Source organism: Sminthopsis crassicaudata, chromosome 1, assembly GCF_048593235.1.
Source record: "Sminthopsis crassicaudata isolate SCR6 chromosome 1, ASM4859323v1, whole genome shotgun sequence".
Lineage (NCBI taxonomy): Eukaryota > Metazoa > Chordata > Mammalia > Dasyuromorphia > Dasyuridae > Sminthopsis > Sminthopsis crassicaudata.
The window spans coordinates 274,772,049-274,796,818 of NC_133617.1; the positions used below are offsets into that span (position 1 = coordinate 274,772,049).

Consider the following 24,770-nt stretch of genomic DNA (forward strand, 5'->3'; position numbering starts at 1 on the left):
CATTCTGTTAATTCCTGCCTTTATTTGACTAGTACCTTCAACCAATTCTACCCAAATGAATTTATTCAGTGTTTCCAAAATTCTTACCCATTGCCTAATGTGTCTTTCCCAACAAGTCTGAGGAACTGAATGTAAAAGAGATTATGCCCATTTATTATAGATGAGGAAATTGTCTCTCAGAGATATGAAATTATTTCCTGGAGTTCACATTTACAGATAGCAAAAGATATGATTTGAAAACCAGTTGCCTCTCCTTACTCCATCCCCTTTCTTTCCTCTAAAAAAGCCAAACAAAACACAACCACCAGAACAAGCCAAAAACAAAACAAAACAAACAAAAAGCTTTAACGGATCTAATCAAAGAAATTGGAACTACAGAATAAAGAATCAGAGTACCTGGGCTGCCAATACAGACTTACTTGTGTTAAGTACTTAAGTAATCTTGGCCACTTACTCTGATTCTGTTTCCTCGTGTGTTAAGTTCCCTTCCAATTGAGTCTATGATCCTAGATTACATCTTCCAGACACCCAGAGCCCGTCGGCCAAAGGCGCGCTCAAGGAAAGGCCAGGGATAAGTATTTGCATGCACTGCTCACTAAGAAAGAAAGGGTCCAGAGAAGATCACAGCGTCTGTCATGGGCTGAGAGCCAGGCGAAGCTCAGGCCTCCTCATCTCAAGCGGGCATTTCCTTGCCTAAATCCAGGACGCTGGGTGGGGGCTGTTTCAAGGACGCAAAGAAAAAAAAAAAAAAAAGAGGAGGGAAGGGGTAGGGATAGGGTTGCTGCTTAAGAGGATAGGCTGGAGGGGATAGTCCTCAGACTGCTCTTTGCCCCGCTGCTCACCTTTCTTCCTGAAGCCTTTGGGTGCTCCTCTTCTCCAGAGGGAGCCAAGAAGGTTCAGCTTGGGAGCTCTCTGTTTGTCCTAGGTCGTATGTACTCTGCGAAGGACAATTCTGTCTTCTGGCCCCTCACATTGCTGCTCTTTTTTGCAGGAGCCCTGAGTCTGGCCGCCGAAGCGCCTTTTCTGGTCTGATTGTAAATGCAAGGTCTCTCTCAGTTCGCCTGCAGACAGAGGACTGGGAAATCCGCAACTAACTACCTGAGGGTCCCCTTCTCACGGTTGCCGCCCCTTTCCTGTCTGGAGAGTCATTAATCAAACTGCTGTTGGGTGGGAAGAGGGAAGAGGGGGGAGAATTGGGGGCTCCCACGGTACTCTTTGACAGCCTACACTTCCCTCTCCTTCCCTCCAGGAGTTAAGCAAAGGTGGGGGGGAAGGAGGGGACACTGGCAATGGTTGTGACTAGAGGCGACCTTAGTCCACCATCACAAGTCGGGTTTTTTCCAGACTCTAGCCACACTTGCATCAAGGAAAGCCTGCTTAGCATTATTCAGGCTCTTAAACCACTTCTAATGCTCTAGCCACCCCATAGGGTTCACTCTCACTCTTAGGGTGCTTGAAAATCCTTTGGACAGACACTTGCATATACAGATCTTAATTAGGCAGTTTCTGTGGGAAGATTTGCACTTCAGGCTCAGCCCTCTTAAAAAAAAAAAAGGCGTGTGTCGCACACACACATATATCACAGCAAACATATGTCTCATTGTATAAAAGTATATAAAGAACAGAAAAAAGGAGGTGTGTATGAATTGGTGACTTTCTATTACTCAATTTAAAAGAATTGCTCAGTTGGGTGTACTGTAGCAGATAAGTTTCGGACTGGGAAGATCTGTTTTAGATCTGTTTCTGATACATATTGGGCATGTAAACTAAACAAATCACTTAACCTCTCAGTGCTCTAGGCAGCTCTAAAGTTTTAAAGTTACTCAGAAGGTTCCTACCTTCATCAAAAGTGGAAAATTTCTCATGGAGGTCTGTATTCAAATGAAATCACAGGACCATACCAACTTTAGAAACTTCCTCTCCTCTGGTTTGTCATTTTAAACTTGTTACAAACTGGCCCCTTTCTAATATAACAGTGTGGTTGAAATCGCTCTTATTGTGGTTTCAATCTTTTGACACCTACCTTCTTCAAAGCACTAGGACCAACCACCTTCCCTTACTCAGTCTCCCATCTTCCTTCTTTATTTCTCTGTCTCCTAAAATTCCTGTCTTCCTTTCAGATGCAGTTCAAGGACCTCCTTCTGCAGCAGACCTTTATTAAATCTCCACCTCATCAATTGCCTATATCTCTAAGCTTAGCCTATGTCCATCTTTATTCTGTGTATTTTATATATATACATATATATATGTATTTATACTAGTGAGTATATATACACACACATTTGTTGAATCCTTTCAGTCATGTCTGACACCTTGTGACCTCATTTGGGGCTTTCTTGGCAAAGATACTGAAATGGTTTGTCATTTCTTTATCCAGCTCAATTTACAAATGAGAAATTGAGGCAAACAGGGTTAAGTTTGCCTCAATCACACAGGGCCACCCAGCTAGTAAGTGTCTGAGGCTGGCTTTGAACTCAAGGAAGAGGAGTTTCCCTGACTCCAGGATCAGGACTCTATATAGTACATCATCTACTTGCTCACACACATACATGACAGATTTATACACACATATAGATGCCTACATAGATATGCTTACACACAATATATATATATATATATATGTATCTGTGTATGAGTATATGGGTATGCACATATATATATATATATGAACATATATAGGTATATAGCTATAGCATATCAAGTGGCGACATCCCAATGGAATAGGCAGATGAGAAGAATTTGTGCCAACAATTATGAAGCATGCACTGTGGAGTGCTTTACAGCTTGGTCAAACATGGAGAAAGACAAGTTTATCCACTGCATCCCAGGCCATCACAAGTCAACTCGACTTTTTTTTTTTTCTTGTTTAAATGATTTAAATAACTTTGAAGAGTGAATGAGGCTGATTACTTTGTGCAACTATCTCACTTAAATCCAATTCATTAAGGACTCAAAGACTTCACTTGTAATAACATTGGTCCTTTTTGACAAAGGACAAAATAACTATACATGTATATTTACATATACATATTTATATTTATATATTTACATTATATATATATATATATGTATAAACACAACGTATGTTATCTTCTCCATTGCAGTGTATGTAGCACCTTGAGGACAGAGGGATTGTTTGTTTTTTCTTTCTATCCCAAACATTTAGTACAATCATTCAATAAATACTGTGTATTTTACAATGTGGTATTGAGCCTTCCCTCCTCCCCTTTTACATCACTATTGATAATCTCCATATTTTTTTTTACACAACTCACTTCATCTCCTAAAAAAAAAAAAAAAAAAAGTCTTCCTTATAATAAATGTGGAATCAAGCAAAGTAGATTGAGTTTGAGTACTGAGCTCATTCTGCCTCTGGTCCCTTTTTCTATCAACATGTGAAAAACATGTTTCATTAACAATCTTCTGTAATCATGATTTAATACTTTATTGATCAGACTTTTTAAGACTTTCAAAGTTGTTTTCTTTTACATTAATGTAGTCTTTATATAAATTGTTCTCCTAGTTTTGCACTTTACTTCGGCTCATACAAATCCTTTCAAATTCTTTGAAGCTGTAATATTCTATTAGATGATCACGATTTCTTCAACCATGGCCATTTCCCAAATTGATGGAGACCCCCTCTGCTTCCCGTTCTTTGCCTCTGTAAAAAGTGCTACTGTAAATATTTTTGCACATGTGAATCCTTTCATTTTGTCTTTGAATTTTTAGAGAGTATATTCCTGGTATGTCTGAGTAAAAGTTAAATGATTTTTAAAAATAGTTCCAAGTTGTTTTCCAAAAGGAATAGAATAATTTATAGTGAAGCTATATTTATAGCTTCACCAACAGCAAATTAGTATTCCTGTCCTGCCAGCAATTGACATTTTCTATGTTTATTAGCTTTGCCAATCTGTTGAGTATGAAGTAAAACCTCAGTTCTTTTAATATGTACTTCTCTTATTATTTAAAGCATTTATAAATTTGTTGATAAGTTTTCTCCTTTTGAAAACTGCCTATTTGTTCTTTAACCTTTTATTAGAAAATTGGTCTTATTACATATTTGTACTAATCCCCTCTTAATATAACATCTCTGCCCCTCTTCCCCTTTTCCTTTTCCTACTTAGACTATGTGGGAATTTTATCTATCCTCCATCATTTCCCTGAATCTGATGAATCAAAGAGTCTTATTGGATTCAGTTCACTCTGAATTCCTCAAAAAAAAAAAAAAGCCAAGTCATTATTTCCATCAGATAATATAATTATGTGTAAAAGGAAAGAAGAAATTATTGATAAGTAAATCTTACAATCAAGTTGAGTTCAAATTTGTGCTTAAAGGCCCTTGGTATGGTAAAAAGAATTCTGGATTCTGATTCAGAGAACAAGGTTCAAATATTAGCTCTTAACACTTACTACCTGACATGATCATGAGCATTTCTTACTCTTTTGGAGTCCGTTTTCTCATCCATACAATGAGAGGCTAGGCCAGGTGATGTCTGAGAATCTTTCAGCTCTAGAACAATAATTTTTCTGCTGTCTGCAAGGGAAAACCCTCTAAAAACCAATTTATTCCTCATTTAACATGGTTCCATAAGACATCATGTGGAATAACAGAACACCAGTTTTCCTAAAATACCATGCAATTTTTCCCATATTAAGTGAGAAACTGATTATTATTTTCTTCCATTCCATTTCTTCTCACCATGAAAAAGTTTATACAATATAATCCATTCTTAAACAAAGACACTACTATAATTTATGTGTAGAACTCCTTCCATACTAACTTTTTCAATCCCAACTTTTATTGGCAGCTAAGGTCCTAGAGAGTTGACTATGAGAGAAATGATTATTAATAACCAATGATTCAGGGAGATCTATAATTCCTTCCCTTTTTAAAGTTCAGTCTGGAGGGATTTGTTGCTGCTGATTAAACTCACCCCGGGACAGCTATTGTCTCCTTCCTCACAATTGGATGGGGCATACATTCTTTGGATAGATGGCTCAAAACTGGGGACAGTCTGAGTATAGAAACCGTTTCTCTGTCCAAGGGTGACATGTTACTTTCAGTCACTCATTTTAATATAGCTCACCTCCTATTGTGTTGATTGCCACTACTCTTCCAAAAGAACATATAAACTTTGATCTCACCATGATTATCTTTGGTCTGAGATGGCCAAATGATCACTCCTTTATTAGTAACATGCTGATTTTATTAATAAAGTGATTTAAATATCTTTCAAACTTTTTAAATCACCACAACTGTTTTTCCCCTAGGGATTTTAGAGGGAACCTGCAGGGGTTGGATATGTGATACTATCATTCATGAGCTTTAATTTAGTATGCTTCCCTAAACATATTAACCAGATAATGTTTCCCCAGCATTAACAACCACTTCTTATTAATTTTACAAAAGAAAGGGTAACAAGGATAGATATACAAAAATCTCCCCAAACTGGCAGTAGATGGGTAGAATGGCTTAAGTTCAAAGTGACTAATAAAAAACATCCCCCTCTTTTGAACTTTTGAGGGAAGAAGGCTCAAATTTGAGGTACATAAATACTGAAATGTGTGTATAGAAGAGGGGTAGTTTCTGGCCCCAGAAATCATCTTTTCTTTTCCTTTAAACTTATCTACTAAGTTCATTTGGTGTGACAGAGATGGACAAATTACTCTTACTTGCTGGAAGACAAATTTTATACTGTGGTTTCAGTTGCCAGGATGATTCACTATTAGGGTAAGCCAAACAGTATCAGAGTTGGGTGTTCACTGGAGTTGACTGCTATAGCTAACAGGATTCTCTGTAATCAGCTCCAATTGCTAGACTTCTTGGCTTTTCTGAATTTTTGAAGCTAACAAGGTTATAATCTGGAATCTTCCATCTCTAGACATCTGCTTAATATCAAGAAATACAGAAATCCAAAGAAGCAGAGGCAGCATGTGTTCACATTCACATAGTAGTTCCATGGGGAAATATAAGAGGAAGTGCCACTGGCCTTATCTCAATCCCACTCATTGATTGCCTGAAGGCTCACAGAAAATTCATGGCCAGGAAGGAAAATTGCAAAATTGCAGAAGTATATCAATTCTTTTGAATTCAAACTCAATTTCAGCTAGATATTTTCATATAACATCAGCTTATTCTGGAAGTAGGCTCACCAAACCTTAATTACAGATTTCACAAGTTTACACATGATGTTTACACAGAAGTGGGACCAACCCAGAAGTATCTTGTCCCAAGGCCAACTTTTTATCTATTACCCCACATAGTTGACTCCATATTATGAAGCCAAATTTAATATGGGAAAATTTTTCTAGGTTTAGACCATGGAGGAATTCTCATTATTAGACTTAAGAGATGAGGGGACAGAAGCAGAAGATAGCCTAAGATTCTGAGATGGTGAAAGATTCTGTTTGGATCTTTTTTATTATCTTTGCTATTAATTAGAAAACATGAATGATTGATCAAGTTTTTAAGTATTCCAGTTTCTTGTATAATTGGAGAGAAAAATAATTTGTTTAGCTGAGGATAATACAAATAAGTCTCAGATTATGAGTATAAGGGTCTAAATCATGCCCTGTTTCTTATCCTAGTAAACTCTATGACTTTGTTTGCTTTTTTGGGTGACAGATTTCTCTCCTGTAAAATGAAAGGCCTTTGACCAGACTGAATGATCTCTCAGGTTCCTTTCCATCTCTGACTTCTGATTCTGTGAAGCATTTTGATGACTGAATTTCAATCTTAGGTATCAGAGAATATTAGATCTCAGATATGAACTTAATTCCCACTAACTAGTGCTAAATAGAAAAGTTTTATATTTGAGGAAACAAAACTATTGGCTCAAAATGTTTAATTGGAAGCTTTGGAGGCTGTGTTTCAGCTCTTTGTTTTTCATAGTAAATAGCATGTGATAATTAAGAAGTAAATCAATCTATCTTTGAAATAAAAAATTGAAAAGCTATGATATTAAGTGAAACTTACTTTCAATATTTAAAAAGAAAATATAAAAGGGCAAGCACTAATTTTTTCCTCCATAATAAGATCAAATCATGAAATAATACAACTACAGGAGAAAAAACAAAGAAAAAAAAACAGGTTAAAAAACAAAAATCCAGATTGCAAAGCTATAGGTATAGCCTATAGTTTAGATCTTCATTTTTTTTTAATCAAAAAAGACATCACTAAATATAACTGTCACATTAGGGGTACAGGTGGCTTTGTGAAGGTTCAGGTGCATCATTCTGGGTGTCAGGTTTTGCTTATGCTTCACGATAAGCTTTCTGAATTAAAAGACAAGACAAAAACAATGTTAAATTGTTCAATATTAAATGATTATTCAAAAATTACAAACCATGATTCAAAGACACAACTTATTAACATTATTTTAGTCTTTCACTAAACTTGATGCATATTCTGAGTTTATATTGAACAGCATAAATCTCTTAGGATTTGGAACAGGGTTGGAGAAGGATGAGGATCAGGGGATTTGGATTAAGGACCTGAGATGACTTTCTGACACTACCCTTATAGATGGTATTCTTAGTGATTTTTGACAACTGTGAATGGGATTGTACCCTTCTTTTTCATCTCAAGGCAATCACTACAGGATTTTTAAGACTATGGTCTTCTGTCACCCATGGGTGACAGTGTTTGTTTTTGTTTTTGGTTTTTTTTCTGTCCTTCTGGGTTCCCAGTAATTGTTGCTGAAAATGACTGTGCTAGTGGGAAGCAGAGCATAGGATCATAAATGTAAAACTAAAAGGGACTTCACAATCCATCTAGTCCAGTCTATTTAGCTCAGAGACGTCTAAAGTAATAGAGTGGTAGGAAGTGACAAGGCAAAAAAATTGAACTCAAGTCCTGCGACTTCAAGTCCTGATCTCTGCGCATTGTACTACACTAGACTTAAAAACTAGAACTGGACGTGGCTAGGTTGAGTCTTCAAGAAAAGCCTAATTTCGCAAAAGTTTATCATGAGATTAGACATTATGTGATAGTTTTAGGGGTAGCCAAGTGAACCTTTGAAGGTAACTATTGAAGTATGATATCTGGATACAATTCAATAACAAAAACCCTGGAGACCCCACTATTATGAGGCTCTTGAGTATCATGTTATGCTTTGTTAAAGTTATTGGCCATTGTACTACTGTAATTTTCTTACTGAAGCCACTTTGAAAGTGTGCAGGGGCAGATAGGTGGTGCAGTGGATAGAGCACCAGACCTGAATTCAGGAGGACCTGAGTTCAAATCTGGCCTCAGACACTTAACACTTCTTAGCTGTGTGACCCTGGGCAAGTCACTTACCCTAATTGTTTCGGCAAAAGAAACAAACAAAAAAGTGTGCAACAGGCACCAAATATGTTTTGAATATACATACACTATATACTGCTTGAAGTGAGATATTATAATGTCCTATATATTATTTTGCAATGCAGTTGAGCATAAAATATTTAAGCTCAGCAATGCAAAAGAAATTTATGGATTATGAATTTATATGCAAATTCTTTTTATGAACTGTGTGATTAAAGAGATATGTGAGTAAAATATTCAGTTTTCAAAATTCTCAAAGAACATAGGAAACTGTTAAAAACTGTTAGAACATAATATTGAAACAAAGTGGCTTTTAATACTATTTAATTTCATAGCATCAGATTTTGAATAACTTCATAATTCAAAAAAGCTCATGATAATCCTTTGCTTTAGTAGAAGACATTGAGTATTTTTTAATGTTCAAATAATAATGTAATGTTATGCAAATCATGTGCCCAAAAGATTTCTTAGATATGTTTGAAACTAAGTGTATCCAAATCTAACTAACCAGAGTAATCATTTTCACATTAACAAAAAGATGGATTGACTCTATTAACCATGCTTGGATTTTAATCAGTTAAAATAAATCAAGCAACAATTAGCCTTATTCATTTACTGGCAATACATAATTCTCAGTGGATCTTATGTGTATGAAAAAGAGTAAAGGTATTTAATGTCCATTTTTAAATTACCAAGGCTCAAACATGTCCTACCACGTTTAAAAAGAGAGGAAACATCTGTCAGAACTATTTACTATGATAAACACAGAGAGGAAAAATACTAAACCTTTTTTTTCCTTTCTCAATACCATGTATTTTTAATCAAACAGTTAAGGCATTTGTTCAGAATCAGCTTTTAAATAAAAAACGGCTTTAACCTAATCTTTAATTAAAATGTACATTGATAATATCAAGTTCAGTTTGAGATTCAAAAAAAGCCAAGGGGTTCAAATTTTTTTTTCATGTAGGAAAAGAAAGCTTTTGTAAAAATACATAATAAGCATAGTTGTTGGTAAAGAATTATAAAAGAAGGCAAAAAAGTTTCCATTTCTAAGCATTTGCTGTTGACCAATGCTCCCTTTAGCACATGGGCACAGATCCCAGTATGCAGACTTTGGAATGTGTGAACTTCAGTTTCCTGGCACGGAAGGGAAAATTAATTAATAGACTATTCAAAAATATATTCTGATTCTATATTGTGAGTTTGATAGTGCTAAATTGGAAAGTTAGTTAGCTATTATTCTTGCATGTTTATATGGTATTCTTTTGCCCATGGTGCATTACTTCTTCATGATTTTGTTATAGCCTTGTATTATTAGTATATTAGGAATATAAAGTGTATATCCTATGCACAATCTATGTAAGAATTATGCAAAAATTCTACCTAAAATATTTGGTTATTCTTTGTTGTGTAAATTAGCATTAGAGATTATATTCTCATTGTGATTTGAGGCAAGAAATATCTTTTTATAATTCTATAATGCCCAATTTAAGGAACTCAAAAGTAATTCATATGTAAAGATTTCTATCACATTTTGGGAGACATAACAATAAAACATTTAATATATTCAATAGTACTGTTTAAGTCAGTGGAAGAACTAACAAAATAAAATTTTTAACTCTAGACTTTTATTTCATTTTATTATAACCAATATTAACGTTACACTGAACTTAATTAGGATGAGTTGAAAGCAGAATAGTGGGAAAGATACTCATTAATGGAGGGGTAAGCTTGAAGACAGGAATGGTTTGGTCTTTGTAATCCTAGCACTTAGCACAATGTCTGACACATAGTAGATGATTAATATCTTTTGCACTAAATCTAAGAAGAGGGGCAGTAATAATACTAATCAACCAATAAGCAAGCATTTATTGTGTCTTATAAAGTGTCATACACTTTATATGCCCCAGGTATGAAATCCTGTGGCATATATCATAATGTTCTATATTTCTTCTTTGGTCATAAATTCCTCCCTTTTCTAGAGATCTGACAGGTAAACTTTCTCTTGCTCTCCTAATTTGCTTATAACATAATCTTTTATGCCAAAATCATGACCCATTTTGACCTTATCTTATTATATATGAGATATTGTTCTTTAGTTTCTACCATATATTTTCCAATTTCCCCAGAAATTTTTATCAAATTCTGAGTTCTTATCTCAGAAGCTGGAGTCTTTGGGTTTATCAAATAATAGATTACTCTAATCATTCATTACTGTGTCTTATATATCTAATTTATTACACTGATCCACTACTCTATTTCTTAGTCAGTATCAAATAGTTTTAATGACTGTCTTATAATACAGCATTAGGTGTGGGAGAGCTAAGCCATCATCATTTGTATTTTTTCATTAATTCCCTTGATATTCTTGACTTTTTTCTTTTTCCAGATGAATTTTGTTATTTTTTTTCTAGTTCTATAAAATAATCTTTTGGCAGTCTGATTGGTATGGCACTGAATAAGTAAATTAATTGAGGTAGAATTGTCATTTAAAAAAATATTAGCTTGTCCTACCCATAAGCAATTTATATTTTTACACTGCTTAGATCTGACTTTATTTGTGTGAAAAGTGTTCTGTAATTGTGTTCTTATGGATGGACAACTATGAAAACTTTCTGATTGGTTTCCTTTCCTAAGTCCTTTCCCGTTCCAGTATATTCTCTATTCAACTGTCAAATTAACCTTTTTAAATGGAAGGCATAATCATGTCACTTTGCCATCCAAGGAACTTCAATGGTTCCCTATCACCTCCTGGATCAAAACTTTAAAGTCCTTCATAATTTATCACCTTCCTACTTTTCTAAACTTCTCATATCTTATATCTCCACTTACTAAAATGATACAGTGGTACTGCCTTCTTTGTTCTTCGCACTAGATAGTATTCCATCTTTCCCTCCTCAGCTCCATCTCTTGCCATTAGGAAGTGCCTGCAAGTTCAGATGAGAACCTGGAATGCTGAGCCTGGAATGAGGAAGAGGATTCTTCCCTGGTTCAATCTACCTATGCACCTCCCTAACTGCAGGACTTTGGGCAAGTCACTTAGCCCTGTCTCAGTTTTGGCGAAGGGAAAAGGAGAACCTTTATGGTGTCTTTATCAAGAAAACACCTAAAGGAATCACAAAGAATCACAATGACTTACAAACAACTTAAAAGTAAAACTAGATTTATCTCTTGGCTTCCCTGGTTTTATTTCTCAGATCAAATATCACTTTCTATATGAAGCCTTATCCATTTCCTCTTAATGTTAGGAGAGACAGGAAGACTATCTGAGAGAGAACAAACATACACAGAAGAGTTCCATGCTGAAGGTAACAGAGTTTTGAGGTAACTGAGGAATCAGTGCTCAAAAGATCTGAAAGAAGGGAAGAAGCCAAAAGACTAGAAAATATCATGTATATCACTACCAGCAAAACAAGATACCGAATAACTACCAATCTATAATTCTCATCTCCCTGAAATATTTATTAGAAAAATTTATACATTATTATTAAGGGCATCCTTGATGAAAATATAAGATTAGAACAGGCATGCTCTCATAAATGACATTTTAAGATAAACCATACTTTTATAATAATACAACTGACTCCAAAGTGTTAGAAGATCCTGTTGTGCTTGTTGTTACCTTTGCTTTTTCTTTTTTTTTTATTATTACTTTTTATTGACAAAATATATGCATGGTTAATTTTTCAATATTAACCCTTGCAAGCACTTCTTCAACTTTTCCCTTCCTTCCTTCCACTCCCTCCCCTAAATGGCAGGCAGTCCCATATATGTTAAACATGTTAAAGTATATGTTAAATACAAGATATGAGTACATGTTTATACAGTTCTCTTTTTTTGTGCTTATTGTATTGATGAGATTTGTTGAATAATGAAACAACAGAGATCCTTTTACTGTTTGTCCCTTTGCTTATTAGTATCAATTTCGTGAAAACAAAACAAACAGGAGAGCACATACTCACTAAAAGTATGTGCAATTTTCTTAGATGTTGCTTGCAGGTGATAATATGGTGATTGTAACAGGTTTGAAAACAATGAAGAAATTCCTAAATGAAATCCATAATCCTTCAAAACAGTTTGCTCTAGCTTTCCATACAAGAAAAGCCTAGTGAATGAGGATTATCTGCTCTTCAGACGATGTATGTTATGTAGTTGGAAGGACAGCCTACAAAATTTGTTCATTTACATATATATGCATATATATATGCATATATGTCTCAGAAAAACATAGAAAATGTACATTTATCTGGGATTCAGAATGGAACAGAATGAATTGCATTTGGGAAATATGAGCCCTTAGAATAGTTACCTTAGACACGTATATGCAAAAATGCTTGTGGCAGCCCTTTTTGTAGTGGCTAGAAACTGGAAAGTGAGTGGATGCCCGTCAATTGGAGAATGGTTGAATAAATTGTGGTATATGAATGTTAAATGATATTATTGTTCTGTAAGAAATGACCAGAAGGATGATTTCAGAGAGACCTGGAGAGACTTACATGAACTGATGAGTGAAATGAGCAGGACCAGGAGGTCATTATACACGGCAACAACAATACTATATGATGATCAATTTTGATGGACATGGCTCTCTTCAACAATGAGATTAACCAAATAGCAACACATAGCATTTCCACTCCTTTTGTTTTTGTCTGCTTGCATTTTTGTTTTCCTTCTCAGGTTATTTTTACCTTATTTCTAAATCCGATTTTTCTTGTGCAGCAAAATAACTGTATAAATATGTATACAAATATTGTATTTAAATATACTTTAACATATTTAACATGTCTGGGGGAGGCGGTGGGGGGAAGAAGGGGAAAAGTTGGAACAGAAGGTTTTGCAAGGGTCAATGCTGAAAAATTACCCATACATATGTTTTGTAAATAAAAATCTGTAATAATTTTTTTTAAAAAAAGAATAGTTACCTTACATTCAATTATCCAAAGACTTCCCTTGAAACAAAAACCCATTTTTAACACCAATATTCTATTGATGATCTTATCTGCTTGTGATTCAAAAATAATATAATCTCTAATGTTTTCCAAAAAACAAAAACAAACAGTCAATAATTAATTGCATACAAAAGTGACATAAAAGATGTTATCAAAGAGATACATGACCAAAAAAGGAAGGTGAACTAGTCATGTTGAGAAATAGGGAACAAGAGATGGGACAACTTGTGTGTTGCATTGTTAATTCATGTAACATTAATAGACGCCACAGGAAAGGCTAGGATATGGAGTACATGGACAAAAGTCCCACAGAATAAGAAGGCATAGCTGATTTGGAGGGAATATTCTTATCAGTGGAATTGCAGATTCACTGAAGTGAATTAATTTCATAACTTGACTATATATAAATACCTATTATTATGCTTTATAATAATTTAGAAATGACAAATGGATTCTCAATAATTATGTCAATGGAGCACAAATTCTTGTAGTTCCTACCAAAGTGGAAAAGCTTCCCCATATGAGTTCTAACCTGGCAATGGCCTATATGCTTGGGATCAGAGAACCTAGCTAAGTGCTAAAAGACTCATCATCAAAAACTTGGCCACCAGATGATTTTATTTTTTTTTAAACTGTAACTCAGAAGTATCTACTGCAGCAAAAAGGGATTATAATCTACAGAGGAGGAAGGAGTATCAGTAAAATAATGGCTCCTCAAAATAAATGCATTTATTTATGTTGAAAGTAAAAAAAAAAATATTTCAAATCAGGATTGACCCTGGATAATATTGACCCTGGTCAGGGGAATAAACTGAATTATAATAATCATCAATTTTAATTTATTGATTTTTAGTATATTTTGCTTGATATTCTTGAGTTCATTCCTTTAACCATTCTTTAGACAAAGGAACAAAAGGTAGCAAAAGGATACTAAAGGTTTTAGAAATAGAAGTAATCTGGACTATCCCTACTCCATCCCCAATTTTTTTAAAGCACTTGGGCATTTGAAGAAAACATACCAAATCTTTTCCAAAAATGCAATGTTATCTTTCTTTGTCACTTCTGCATATTCTCTGCTGTTTTGAGGACATCTCTTTATATAAGAGAAAAAGAGTAAGTTTGCTTTACCCACCTGTGGGGCACCGTAATAACCAGGAAGTCGTTGATGGGTTGATTCAAAGTCACCTGTATGTATAAAGAAGTAAAAGCATATCTTTGCAAATGAAAAGAGAAGTATAAATTCAAAATGCCAATAAGCCATAAGAATATTTACAATTATACTTTAAGAGAGTATTTATGTTTAGTAAAACTGAGACTGAGATTTGAATAGTAGACATTTATATGGAGCAGGAATTTTACGTGCAGTGTTTCAGTTGATTGTGAGGAAAAACAGATTTTTGTGCAAAGAATGTCACAGGCGGAGTTAAAAAATAAGTTTAAGGTTCTTCCTAAAGAAGAAGGAGCTGAGTGTTTTGGGAAGGAAACTACACATTATCCTCCAAGAAATGATGAATTAGATCCATAGATGCTGTCAGATAAGAAATCATTCAGTAAAAGGACAGGGGGGGGAAAAAAAGAACAGTGGAAGTTGGTGAGTCTTTGTTAGCTATTTGTCAGCAGGTCATATCAGACTTAACAGGGAACCTCTTCAGATTTGGAAAAGTATGGATGCATAAGTACAAATGATACTACCAGAAGAAGCCTAGAAAACTTAGTCAAAGTTTAAAAAATCCTGGGCAACAAACTAAAAAATATGGAGGCAGAGGTGGTATTTTTTTAATTGCTGTTATTGAAGGCAAACGATGCAAAAGAGAAAGCAGAATCAGAAAATAAATAAATGGTTAAGAACATGATGCCTAAGAATGGGATTTAAATTTCTAGATTGGTTTAAAACAGAAGAAGGGCAGCTTTCAAGCCTGGGATAGAGTGTGCCCTAATAATATTAAGTTCAGCAGCTAGCTCATAGTCATCTTTTCTATTCCAATTAATATTCTGTTTAAACACCTTGGCCTCCCAATTCTTCATCGTCCTAAATTCACATAATCAATGTCCCCTCTCTCTAACCTATTCTCTGTTATTCACAGAAATAACCATGTGTTAGATAGCTCTCCCTCACCCTGACTGACTAGAATGCTAGAATTCTTAACTGTGGATTAGGAGTGCAATATTCAAGTCTTCAATTTAATTTTTCAAACTGTTATAAAGTTCTTGGCTAAAAGACAGGGATTGAATATATATATATATATATGCATATATATATATTCAAAATACCAGGAAGTATTTTTAGAAGCTGTTAAAATCCAGCAGTATCACTTACTCCTCTAACTGGTTTCGCTTGTTCCTAATCCAACCTATTTATGAAATAGGCCAATTTGGACTGAATTGCAGAACCAGAACATAACTGACAATACCAGTGCCCAGGAAAAGTATCATAAAACATTCTACAGAGTGAGCAGCAGGAAAGTCACCCTTAAATGAACCTTTAAAGATAAATTTAGTTAGGGGCAGGGATTCTGAGGGAGACACCTAGTCTTCAGGACCATATTGCTACGGGAAGATAAGAGTCCTTAATATTAGTCCCTAAGACTAGGCTCTAAAGAGACTGCTGCTAAGGGGAGGGAGGAGGGTGAGACTGGATTAGGGAGAAACTCAGGGGATGTAGCTAGAGGTAGTTGTATTACATGTCCACAGATAAGCTCAATAAAAAGTTGAATGTGAAAGACACACAGGATTTAGTATAGATGAACTTGTTGTTTTTGATTCAGAACAAACAATTGCTTGTACCTGGAAAGGATAGACCTTTACAGAGGGTTAACCACAAGTGACCAGCTGAGGAGATACACACAAGTGAACAGCTGAGGAGAAGGAAAGGGAGGACATGAATTTTATACACCTTTGAGCTTCTATATTTTAAGGAACCATACTATGGGGAGAAAATAGCATATTTATTCTCTTAGCATAGTACATTCTTTGTATCAGAGGTAATATAATAAAAGACCTCCTTTGGAGACATTAACTAATATCTGAGTTTAAGTATTGCCTCTGATAAATATTAGTTTAACTTTGTAATGATTTAGATAACTTTTAAAGTAATATTCTTTAAGTTGCAAATGAATTGCTGTTCTATATGGGAGTTTTCATACTGGGAGTTCTTTACTGATGAAATCCTACTTCCTCAGCTTCTACCTCCCTGTTCTCCTCCCCAATTCCCTAACATTTATAAATAGCTTTGAGACTCTTTGGAGAGAAATTAAAGTCAGTTCTACCCTTTGAGTTTAGGAGGGGATACTATAACTATAACTATAAGCTCAAAAGATGAACCCATTGTTCTTTCCTTTGATTTCTCCAAGGCAGTTGATTTATGTTGTTCCTTCCTTAGCTATTGTTATAGATGTATTTATAGCTATATGTCAAACGATTTTCCATGTTGAAATTGATATTCCAGAGGAAAAGATGCCCAAATCTTAAACCTGCATATTTCCCTACCTCTGCTTCTTATTTTTACCACTTCCCTGTACCTTTTAAATAAGATTATGAAGATCCAGAAATACATGAAAAGAGTCACAGAATCACAATTTGGAGTTCAAATTCAAGTTCAAGGGATCAAAGAAACCACCTCATCCAAATCATACTTTCAAGAATTCTTCCTGACATTGCCTTTGCTGGAATAGACGAAATAAAAGGGATTCCCTTCCTCCTGAATCAACCTAGTCACTTTTGTATGTTTCTTATTGTCAGGAGATTGTTCTTTAAATCAAGCTTAAATTTGCCTCCATTGCCCCCAGTGTTGCATTTTGCAGTTGGGCTGAACAAATCTAAACAACTCTTAGGTGCCAACATTTCAAATACTTATAGTACAGATATCCTTGACCCATCTGAAAAGGCTTTTATTCCCCAGGGTAAATGAAACAACTTTCTCCAGCTGATCCTCCTATCATATTGAATAGGTGCCATTTTTACTGCCCTGATCTTGATATTTGCTTAATAAAGTCTTTCCTAAAATGTGGTGCTCAAGACTTGGCACAACATTTTTAGCATAGATGGGTAGTCTGCCCAGGGTAGAGTACAGGATACTAGGCTACCATATTATACTGTTGTTTATATTGAGCATGAAATTTGCTCAAAATACCAGATCTTTATTTTTTCAGATAAACAATATCTAGACACTCTCCCATCTTAAACTTGTGAAATCATCTTTTTTTTTTTAAACTAAAAACTTTTTTAACTAACTTTAACAAAAACTTCTTATTTATGTCTACCAAATTTCACTTTATGCAATCTGTCCCAATGCTTTATTTAGTCTGTCAAGATTTTCTTTTAATCTGGCCTTTGCCTTCTAATATGTTAGCTATGTTTCCTGATTTGTGTCATCTACAAAGCTGCTATACTCTCCTGATTAGATAAAAATAGTGTTGTGTATTCAATATTCAATATCTCATTTTTGCTCTCTATGAGAAGGAGAATAGTACTCATCCTATTTCTTTTGCTTATGAAAAATGCAGAAAGCAAATTCCAACTTAGTATAGCATGAAAGGAAGTGCTTATTTTTTATACTTCCTAGACCTGGATATTTTATGATGTTTCTCAAAATGACACTGATGAGAACACATCATGTTAATTATTTTTTATAATAAGATAAGGAAAGAGACTATATTTAGTTAACTTCCTTTGTACAATGTCTAAGAAGATAATATTCTTTCATTCAGCATTTATTTATGCACCAAAAATGCTACTATTGCTGTTGAATATTTTGAAATACAACTTTCCTATGGAACTTTTGCTTGGTATTCAGTGAATATATATAGAACTGACTAAGTGACTTTTAAATTTTTTGATATTTTCTTTTTTTAGTAAATTTGTGTTTAAGCATAATGGTCAGAAGGCTTACTTTTGTTTGGAGGGGCTGAAGCATCCCATATCACACTTTTTTTCTTCATGTTTTTCCTGGCATCTTTGGATGCCTTCCAGTTCATTAGGAATTGTCTTTCTATTTGTTTTATTTCTTTCCCATCAAGACTTTCTAGAGGAAAAACATATACTTAAAAAAAAATTGATACTAAGTTTAAAAGTGCTTTATTTATACTGTTTAAAATTTGTATTAATTAAATTTTATTTTATATATGTGTTTTCTTAAGGAAAAGCCAAATATTATATCATATATTACCAATTTGCATCTTGTTTTACAAAAGTTTATTAGAATTGGCCCGACTCACCTCATTGTTTTAAAGAGTCATGTCCATCAGAATAATCTCGCTGTTGCTGTGTACAATATTCTCTTAGTTCTACTCACTTCACTTAGCATTAGTTCATTCAGGTTCCCTCCAGGCCTTTCTGAAATTATTTTGCTAATCATTTTTTATAGAACAGTAATATTCCATAAATTAATATACCATAACTTATTTAGCCATTCTCCAACTGATGTATATCCACTCAGTTTTCAGTTTCTTGCCATTTCAAAAAGGGCTGCCACAAACATTTTTGCACATGTGGATCCCTTTCCCTCTTGGGATATTAGCCCAGTAGACACACAACTGGATCAAAGGGTATGCAGATTTTGATAGCCTTTTAGCCATAATTCCAATTTGCTCTCTAGAATGATTAGATCAGTTTACAATTCCACCAACAATGTATTAGTGTACCAGTTTTCTAACACCTTCAACATTTATCATTGACATTCTATAATTTTAAGGAAAATCCTATATAGAGGTAGAAATTAAAACAAAATTACACACACACACACACACACACACACACACACACATTCCAAATTTATATTAACATAGATAAAATTCAACCATTTTTCCTTTATTCTGTAGAGAAATTTCACTACAGGAAAGGCAACTGTAGACAGCTCATTTTCTACTTCTGCAGTAACTGCATTGTAAGTATCAATAATTTAACTGTGTGGCCAAAGATATGGTCTATTTCTGAGACCATATTTGAAGCTTTTCTATTTGATGTCCACAATATATTACAAGACTTTGAGCAAGACTTCCAGAAAACAGGGCAGATCCCCTACGGAATATTTGTACATAAGTTAAAAATATGAAAAAAAGGGTTGTGATCTCTTCTGGAACATGCAAGATGAAACAGCAAATATATCACAGGTACATTACCTATTTTCACATATGTCTGAGAATTAGTGATAAAGGTACAACTCACTAATTATAAAAATTGACTCATAAAGATATTTTTATATTCTTCATATAATTGTTGCTTTCAGATGTTCTAAGAGTGGCACACATGATATGCTATGTAACAGTTAATGGTTTAATTTATGATCAATGATAGTTTACCATCATCATAACAAAAACTGGAAGCATTTGCCAACACAATGAAAGAGACCTTTCAATACTCACTTATTTGGTAAGAATTATAGCAAAGGTATGTTTTCTGGGAATCAGTGTAAAATAGTGTTATGGAAAGAATGTGATTTTAAAATAGACTGCTCTGGGCAAAAATGGAAGATGAAAGTTCTCCCTTCTTTTTGTATATTAAATTGCTCCCAGATAGCTACAGAGTTTCACTAGTAAATGACATTTAGATAAATCTAAATGTGTTACTAAAAATAAATGAGTTAGTTTTTAGATTATAACTAGCTTCTACTATATTCTTTGGTGTCCCTAAAAGGCAACCTCACATTTATATAGTGTGTGTATATTAGTTCATTCTCTAATTTATGGTGGGAGGCAGGTTGTTTAGATAATTGATCCACTTACAATTTATTATATTATAAGCTATAATATGCTGATATAATGCCATATTATGTTAAATTGTGACTTAATTTTCTTTTTTTTAAATTTATTTTTGTATAGCTTTTCATTTACAAGATATACGCATGGATAATTTTTCAGCATTGATAATTGCAAAACCTTTTGTTCCAGTTTTTCCCCTCCTTACCCCCGCCCCCTCCCCCAGATGGCAGGTTGACCAATACATGTAAAATATGTTAAAGTATAAATGAAATACAATATATGTATACATGTCCATACAGTTATTTTGTTGTACAAAAAGAATTGGACTTTGAAATAGTGTAAAATTAACCTGTGAAGGAAGTAAAAAATGCAGGCAGACAAAAATAGAGGGATTGGGAATTCTATGTAGTGGTTCATAGTCATCTCCCAAAGTTCTTTCACTGAGTGTAGCTGGTTCAATTCCTTACTGCTCTATTGGAACTGATTTGTTCATTGCATTGTTGAAGAGGGTCATGTGTGACTTAAGTTTTCTAAGCAGTTTTGTTAAATGATATTTTCCCCAATTTGTGTTACTTAGTATATTAATGGATTTAGTTCTAAATCTGATTTATTTTTCTACTTTCTTATCCAATATTACAAAAATCTGTAATTACTACCTAATGGTATAACTGTAAATAAAACTTTTCTCCTTTCCTCATTATTTCCCTTGATAGTTTTAACTTTTTATTCTTTCATGTGCATTTTGCATTATTTTATGTAATTCTATGAATTATCATATTGGTATTTTGATTGGAACTGTGTTAAATGTATAGATTTACAAAGTATCCTTTATTTTTTTTTACTATATTGTGAATACTGAATTAATTTTCTATTTATTTCTATAAAATGTGTTTTGCAATTATACCTATATAGATTCCACATGTTCTTGGTAGATCAATTCCCAAATGGTCTTTCCAGTACACTATTATAGTAAATGGTATTTAAATTTTTTTCTTGATTTGTTAGTGATATGTAAAAATGCTGATGACTTTTGGTTTATAAATTTATATAACCAATAAAAGCTTGGGAGGGAGGGTAGTGGGAGTAGTATTACTATTGTACATTTAAGAAACTAAGGTTCAGAGATTAATTTGACTATAGTTGTACTGCTAGTAAGTATTAAGAGTCAGTAATTTGTATCAGATACTCCAAATCCAAGTTCAATGGTGTTCCTTCCAATATGTTGTCTTCACCTTCACCCCATACAGAAATCTCTTACTTAATATAACTTCTACTAAAATGGATTTTTAGTGTGAATGTTATTCCATTGAATTCCATTTCCAATTAGAAATGAGTGCCACTGGGAAAAAATGGAATATAGATGTAAATAAGTAAGATAACCTCACAATACAACAAAACACTAAAACACATTCTTATAAAGTAAAATTTATGACAAAGCATTAATAATACAAAGAATTAATGACATTTAAATCTTAATACTATATTTACTTTTTAAAAAAAGAACTCACAAAATTTCTGAAAGTGAAGCTACAGTTTAGAACCAAAATTTCTTATGGTAATCATTTGCTCTTTTACCTTGATTATTCTTATTATTTTTCTAACTATTAAGACATCTTATTCTAAAATACAGCTTTATATATTTAGCCAAGTTTCTCATAAAACCAAATCCTTAACATAAAGCTTTGCTTAATACTTCTGATTGCTCAATTGTCTCTCTTCCAAACATTTATACTTATTCTCCTTTTTCCTAGATCCTAATCTGGTATGAAATATAGTTTGTTAAAGTGTTTTTGGATAAAAGAAAATAGTAATATAAATCATTGGATAATATTTGTTGAACACCTAATAAGGAATGAAACATCTAGTCCTTGCTAAATAATTAGCAAATTTTTATTTATTCAGTATATTTTGTTTGAATCTGATGACTTTCTTGATTTTATTTTATTTTTGGGATGTGGCTAACCTCTTGAGGGTTTATTAAAATATTTAAAAGGGGGTAATTACATCCGGCAAAATGCTGCTATTGATTAGATTAGGTAGGAGATATAGGGTAAAGATCCAGTTCCTGGACTATTAATTAACTCTTTAAAGGACATGCATTTCTTTTTTGAGGGAGGGAGGGGAAGAAGACTGCATTATTATTTCATTCAGAGGAGGAAACTATATTCTTAATACCGAATTTTAAGCTCATAGAAAAATCAATGACTGAGACTGATATTCTACATCTTGAGTACTATACCAATTTTAAAAAAATGATTCTCAAATAGTAAATATCAGAATTGTATTCCTTTGACTAGTTGGAAACTAGCCAATCAAAGCTTCAGGTTATCTTTCTTATTGCCTGTCCTTTGTTTATGTACAAAGCAAATTAAAAGAAAATAAGTTTATCTCCAAACTGGATATCATCAGACTTTAATCAGGAAAATCTGATATTTTTTCCATAGGTAACTATTTCCTTTCTAATTCTATAACACTGATTTTATTTATGCAGAAAAACTTCAATATTTAAGTAATTACTCCCATAATCCTCTCCATTCCTTTTTTAGTCAAGAACTCTTCCCAAATCTAGAATGGTCAAAGCTATTTCCTTCTCTGCTTCTCGAATTTGTTTGTGATTTTTTTAAAATTAGGATATGTTTTCATTTGGAGATTATGACATGTGGTAAGTGTGAGTTATTGGTCTTCATTTAAGGTCTTCATATTGTCTTCGTCACCTTGATTTTCCTTTGTTTTGGCAGTTTTTATTGCATAGTAAGTCCAATAACTGGAGTCTTTGAGTTTATAAAACATCATGCTACTATGCTCAATTACTTCTGGGTCTTATTTCTCAGATCTTTTTTTTTTTTCTGTTTTCTAACCAATACTAGATAGTTTTGATAATTACTGCTATGTTTGAGATTTGATATTACTAGCTCTCCTTCCTTCCCCCTTTTTAAATTATTTTAAATATAGAACAAGAGGCATTCCCTAGTAGATATGAATAGAGAGAACTTAAAAAAACCCAGAAACTATTAATAACCAAATGAAAAAAATACTATTAAGTAATAATAATACAAGCAAATTAAAACACTCTGAGATTCTGTCTCACACATACCATATTGAAATAAAGATGACAAAAAGGAAAAATGATGGTAATTGGAAGACCCATGGGGGAAATGCTCAAAAATGCATTGCTGGTGAAGCTATGAACTGACCCAACCATTTTGGAAAGCAATTTGCTATTATTTCCCCCAATGCCATTAATATATGCATAATCTTTTATCAGTAATGCCACTATTAGTAACAAGAAATTAAAATTAAAGAAACAAAAAGAAATTATAGGTAAAAACTTTTAAAAGAAATGATTAAATTAAGAAATTTAAAAAGAAGTTTTTTTTAAAAAAGAGGAAAATAGGATCATACACACAAAAACATTTTAGCAGTCCTTTTTGTTATAGCAAAACATTGGAGAGAAATTGAGGAAAGGATGAACCAATTTTGAAATATAAAGGCAATATAATGTTACATTGTAATAAATGATGAAAGAGATGAATTTAGGAAAACCCAAGAAGACTTTTATCTTCCTGCAGGGAGAAATGAGAAGAACCAGGAGAAAAATTTCTACAATGATTGTAACATTTTAAAGGAAAATTATCATCAAAGACTTTAGAACAATAATCAATGCAATGAGTAATTGTGATACCAAATGTTGATGAAATATGCTTTCCACCTCTAGAGAGATGATGGGCTAGGGGCCAAGACTGAGTAGTTCATTTTCAAACACAGCCAATGGATAGATTTGTTTTATTTGCCTGTGCTTGTTATTAGGGAGGAATTTTTGGTGGGGAGGGAATAAAGATGGGCCAGGGAAAGGGTTTATGGGAGAGAGTGATACCAAATAAAAGAGGTGACAGTGAAACATTTTTAAAAAAATACACAGATGACAGCAAAGTGAAGTATTCAAAGAAAGCATTATTGAAACTAACATGTCAAATTTAATTCATATCTATATAAAATAAAGTTTCATGATGTCAAGTAAAATGCTCTTTTCTTATTCTTTTCTGTATAAGGAAAGTATTTATTTGTTGATATTTATCATATTCTTAATGATAAAAATAAAAATACCTTAAGCATCAAGTGAGGACTTTACTCGATACACTACAGTCAGAATAAAACATTTGAAGATCTGCTATAAGGAATGAAGGAAAGATCTCTAATACAAATCCTCTTTCAAATAGGGATCAGAATTATGGCATCATAGATTTAGAGGTTACATGACTTTCCCAGTTTCATACAGGTACTAAGTAGCAGAATCAAGATTCAAAATGCATCTACTAGTAGTAATATTACTACTAACAGACCACATTTATACGGTATTTTACCTATATAATCTTATTTGAGTCTTACTATAACTGTGAGTGGAGAGTTATTATCATCATTATTATTATTGCTCACATTCATTTTACAGCTAAGAAAACTGAGGCACTAAGAGGTTACACAGTTAGGAAACAACAGAAGCAAGATTTCATCCAGATCTTCCTGACCTCATTGAAGTTGTCAAATGACTTTACTCTGAGAGCTCTTTTTCAAAACAATACTTTCTACTAAGATATCAGTGATTAGAATGTTGAAATGTTTCATGGCCTTTTAATTAATTATTAGGGTCAAAACTTTCTAAGAATAATAAATATTGTGGCACAGTGAATCCCTCAGTGGCCCAGGAATCAGGTGAACCTGAGTTCAAATTCAGTTTCATAACATTGGACAACTCACTTAATCTAAGTGCTTCCAAAAAAGATACTATTACATATTTAAAAGTAGATAATTCATAGACACAAATAT

General features: G+C 33.4%; 1 protein-coding gene across 8 annotated transcripts in view; it reads right to left on the bottom strand.

Annotated features, from left to right (window-relative positions):
• Nucleotides 1-896: 896 nt before the first annotated feature.
• PPP1R42 (protein phosphatase 1 regulatory subunit 42) overlaps nucleotides 897-24,770 on the bottom strand; it is a 55,110-nt gene continuing 31,236 nt past the window's right edge. For 2 of the 8 annotated variants that reach the window (XM_074278817.1, XM_074278816.1), the window contains exons 7-9: nucleotides 18,143-18,274; nucleotides 14,387-14,439; nucleotides 6,829-7,275 (exon numbers count right to left, since the gene is read on the bottom strand). In XM_074278817.1, coding sequence (XP_074134918.1) covers nucleotides 7,255-7,275; nucleotides 14,387-14,439; nucleotides 18,143-18,274 — 206 coding nt within the window. In that variant the 3' untranslated portion in view covers nucleotides 6,829-7,254. Of the gene's footprint in view, nucleotides 1,029-3,424; nucleotides 3,662-6,828; nucleotides 7,276-10,318; nucleotides 11,233-14,386; nucleotides 14,440-18,142; nucleotides 18,275-20,317; nucleotides 21,289-24,770 lie in introns of those variants that run through there. The other 6 variants (XM_074278813.1, XM_074278814.1, XM_074278815.1 and 3 more) reach the window with 6 other exon arrangements.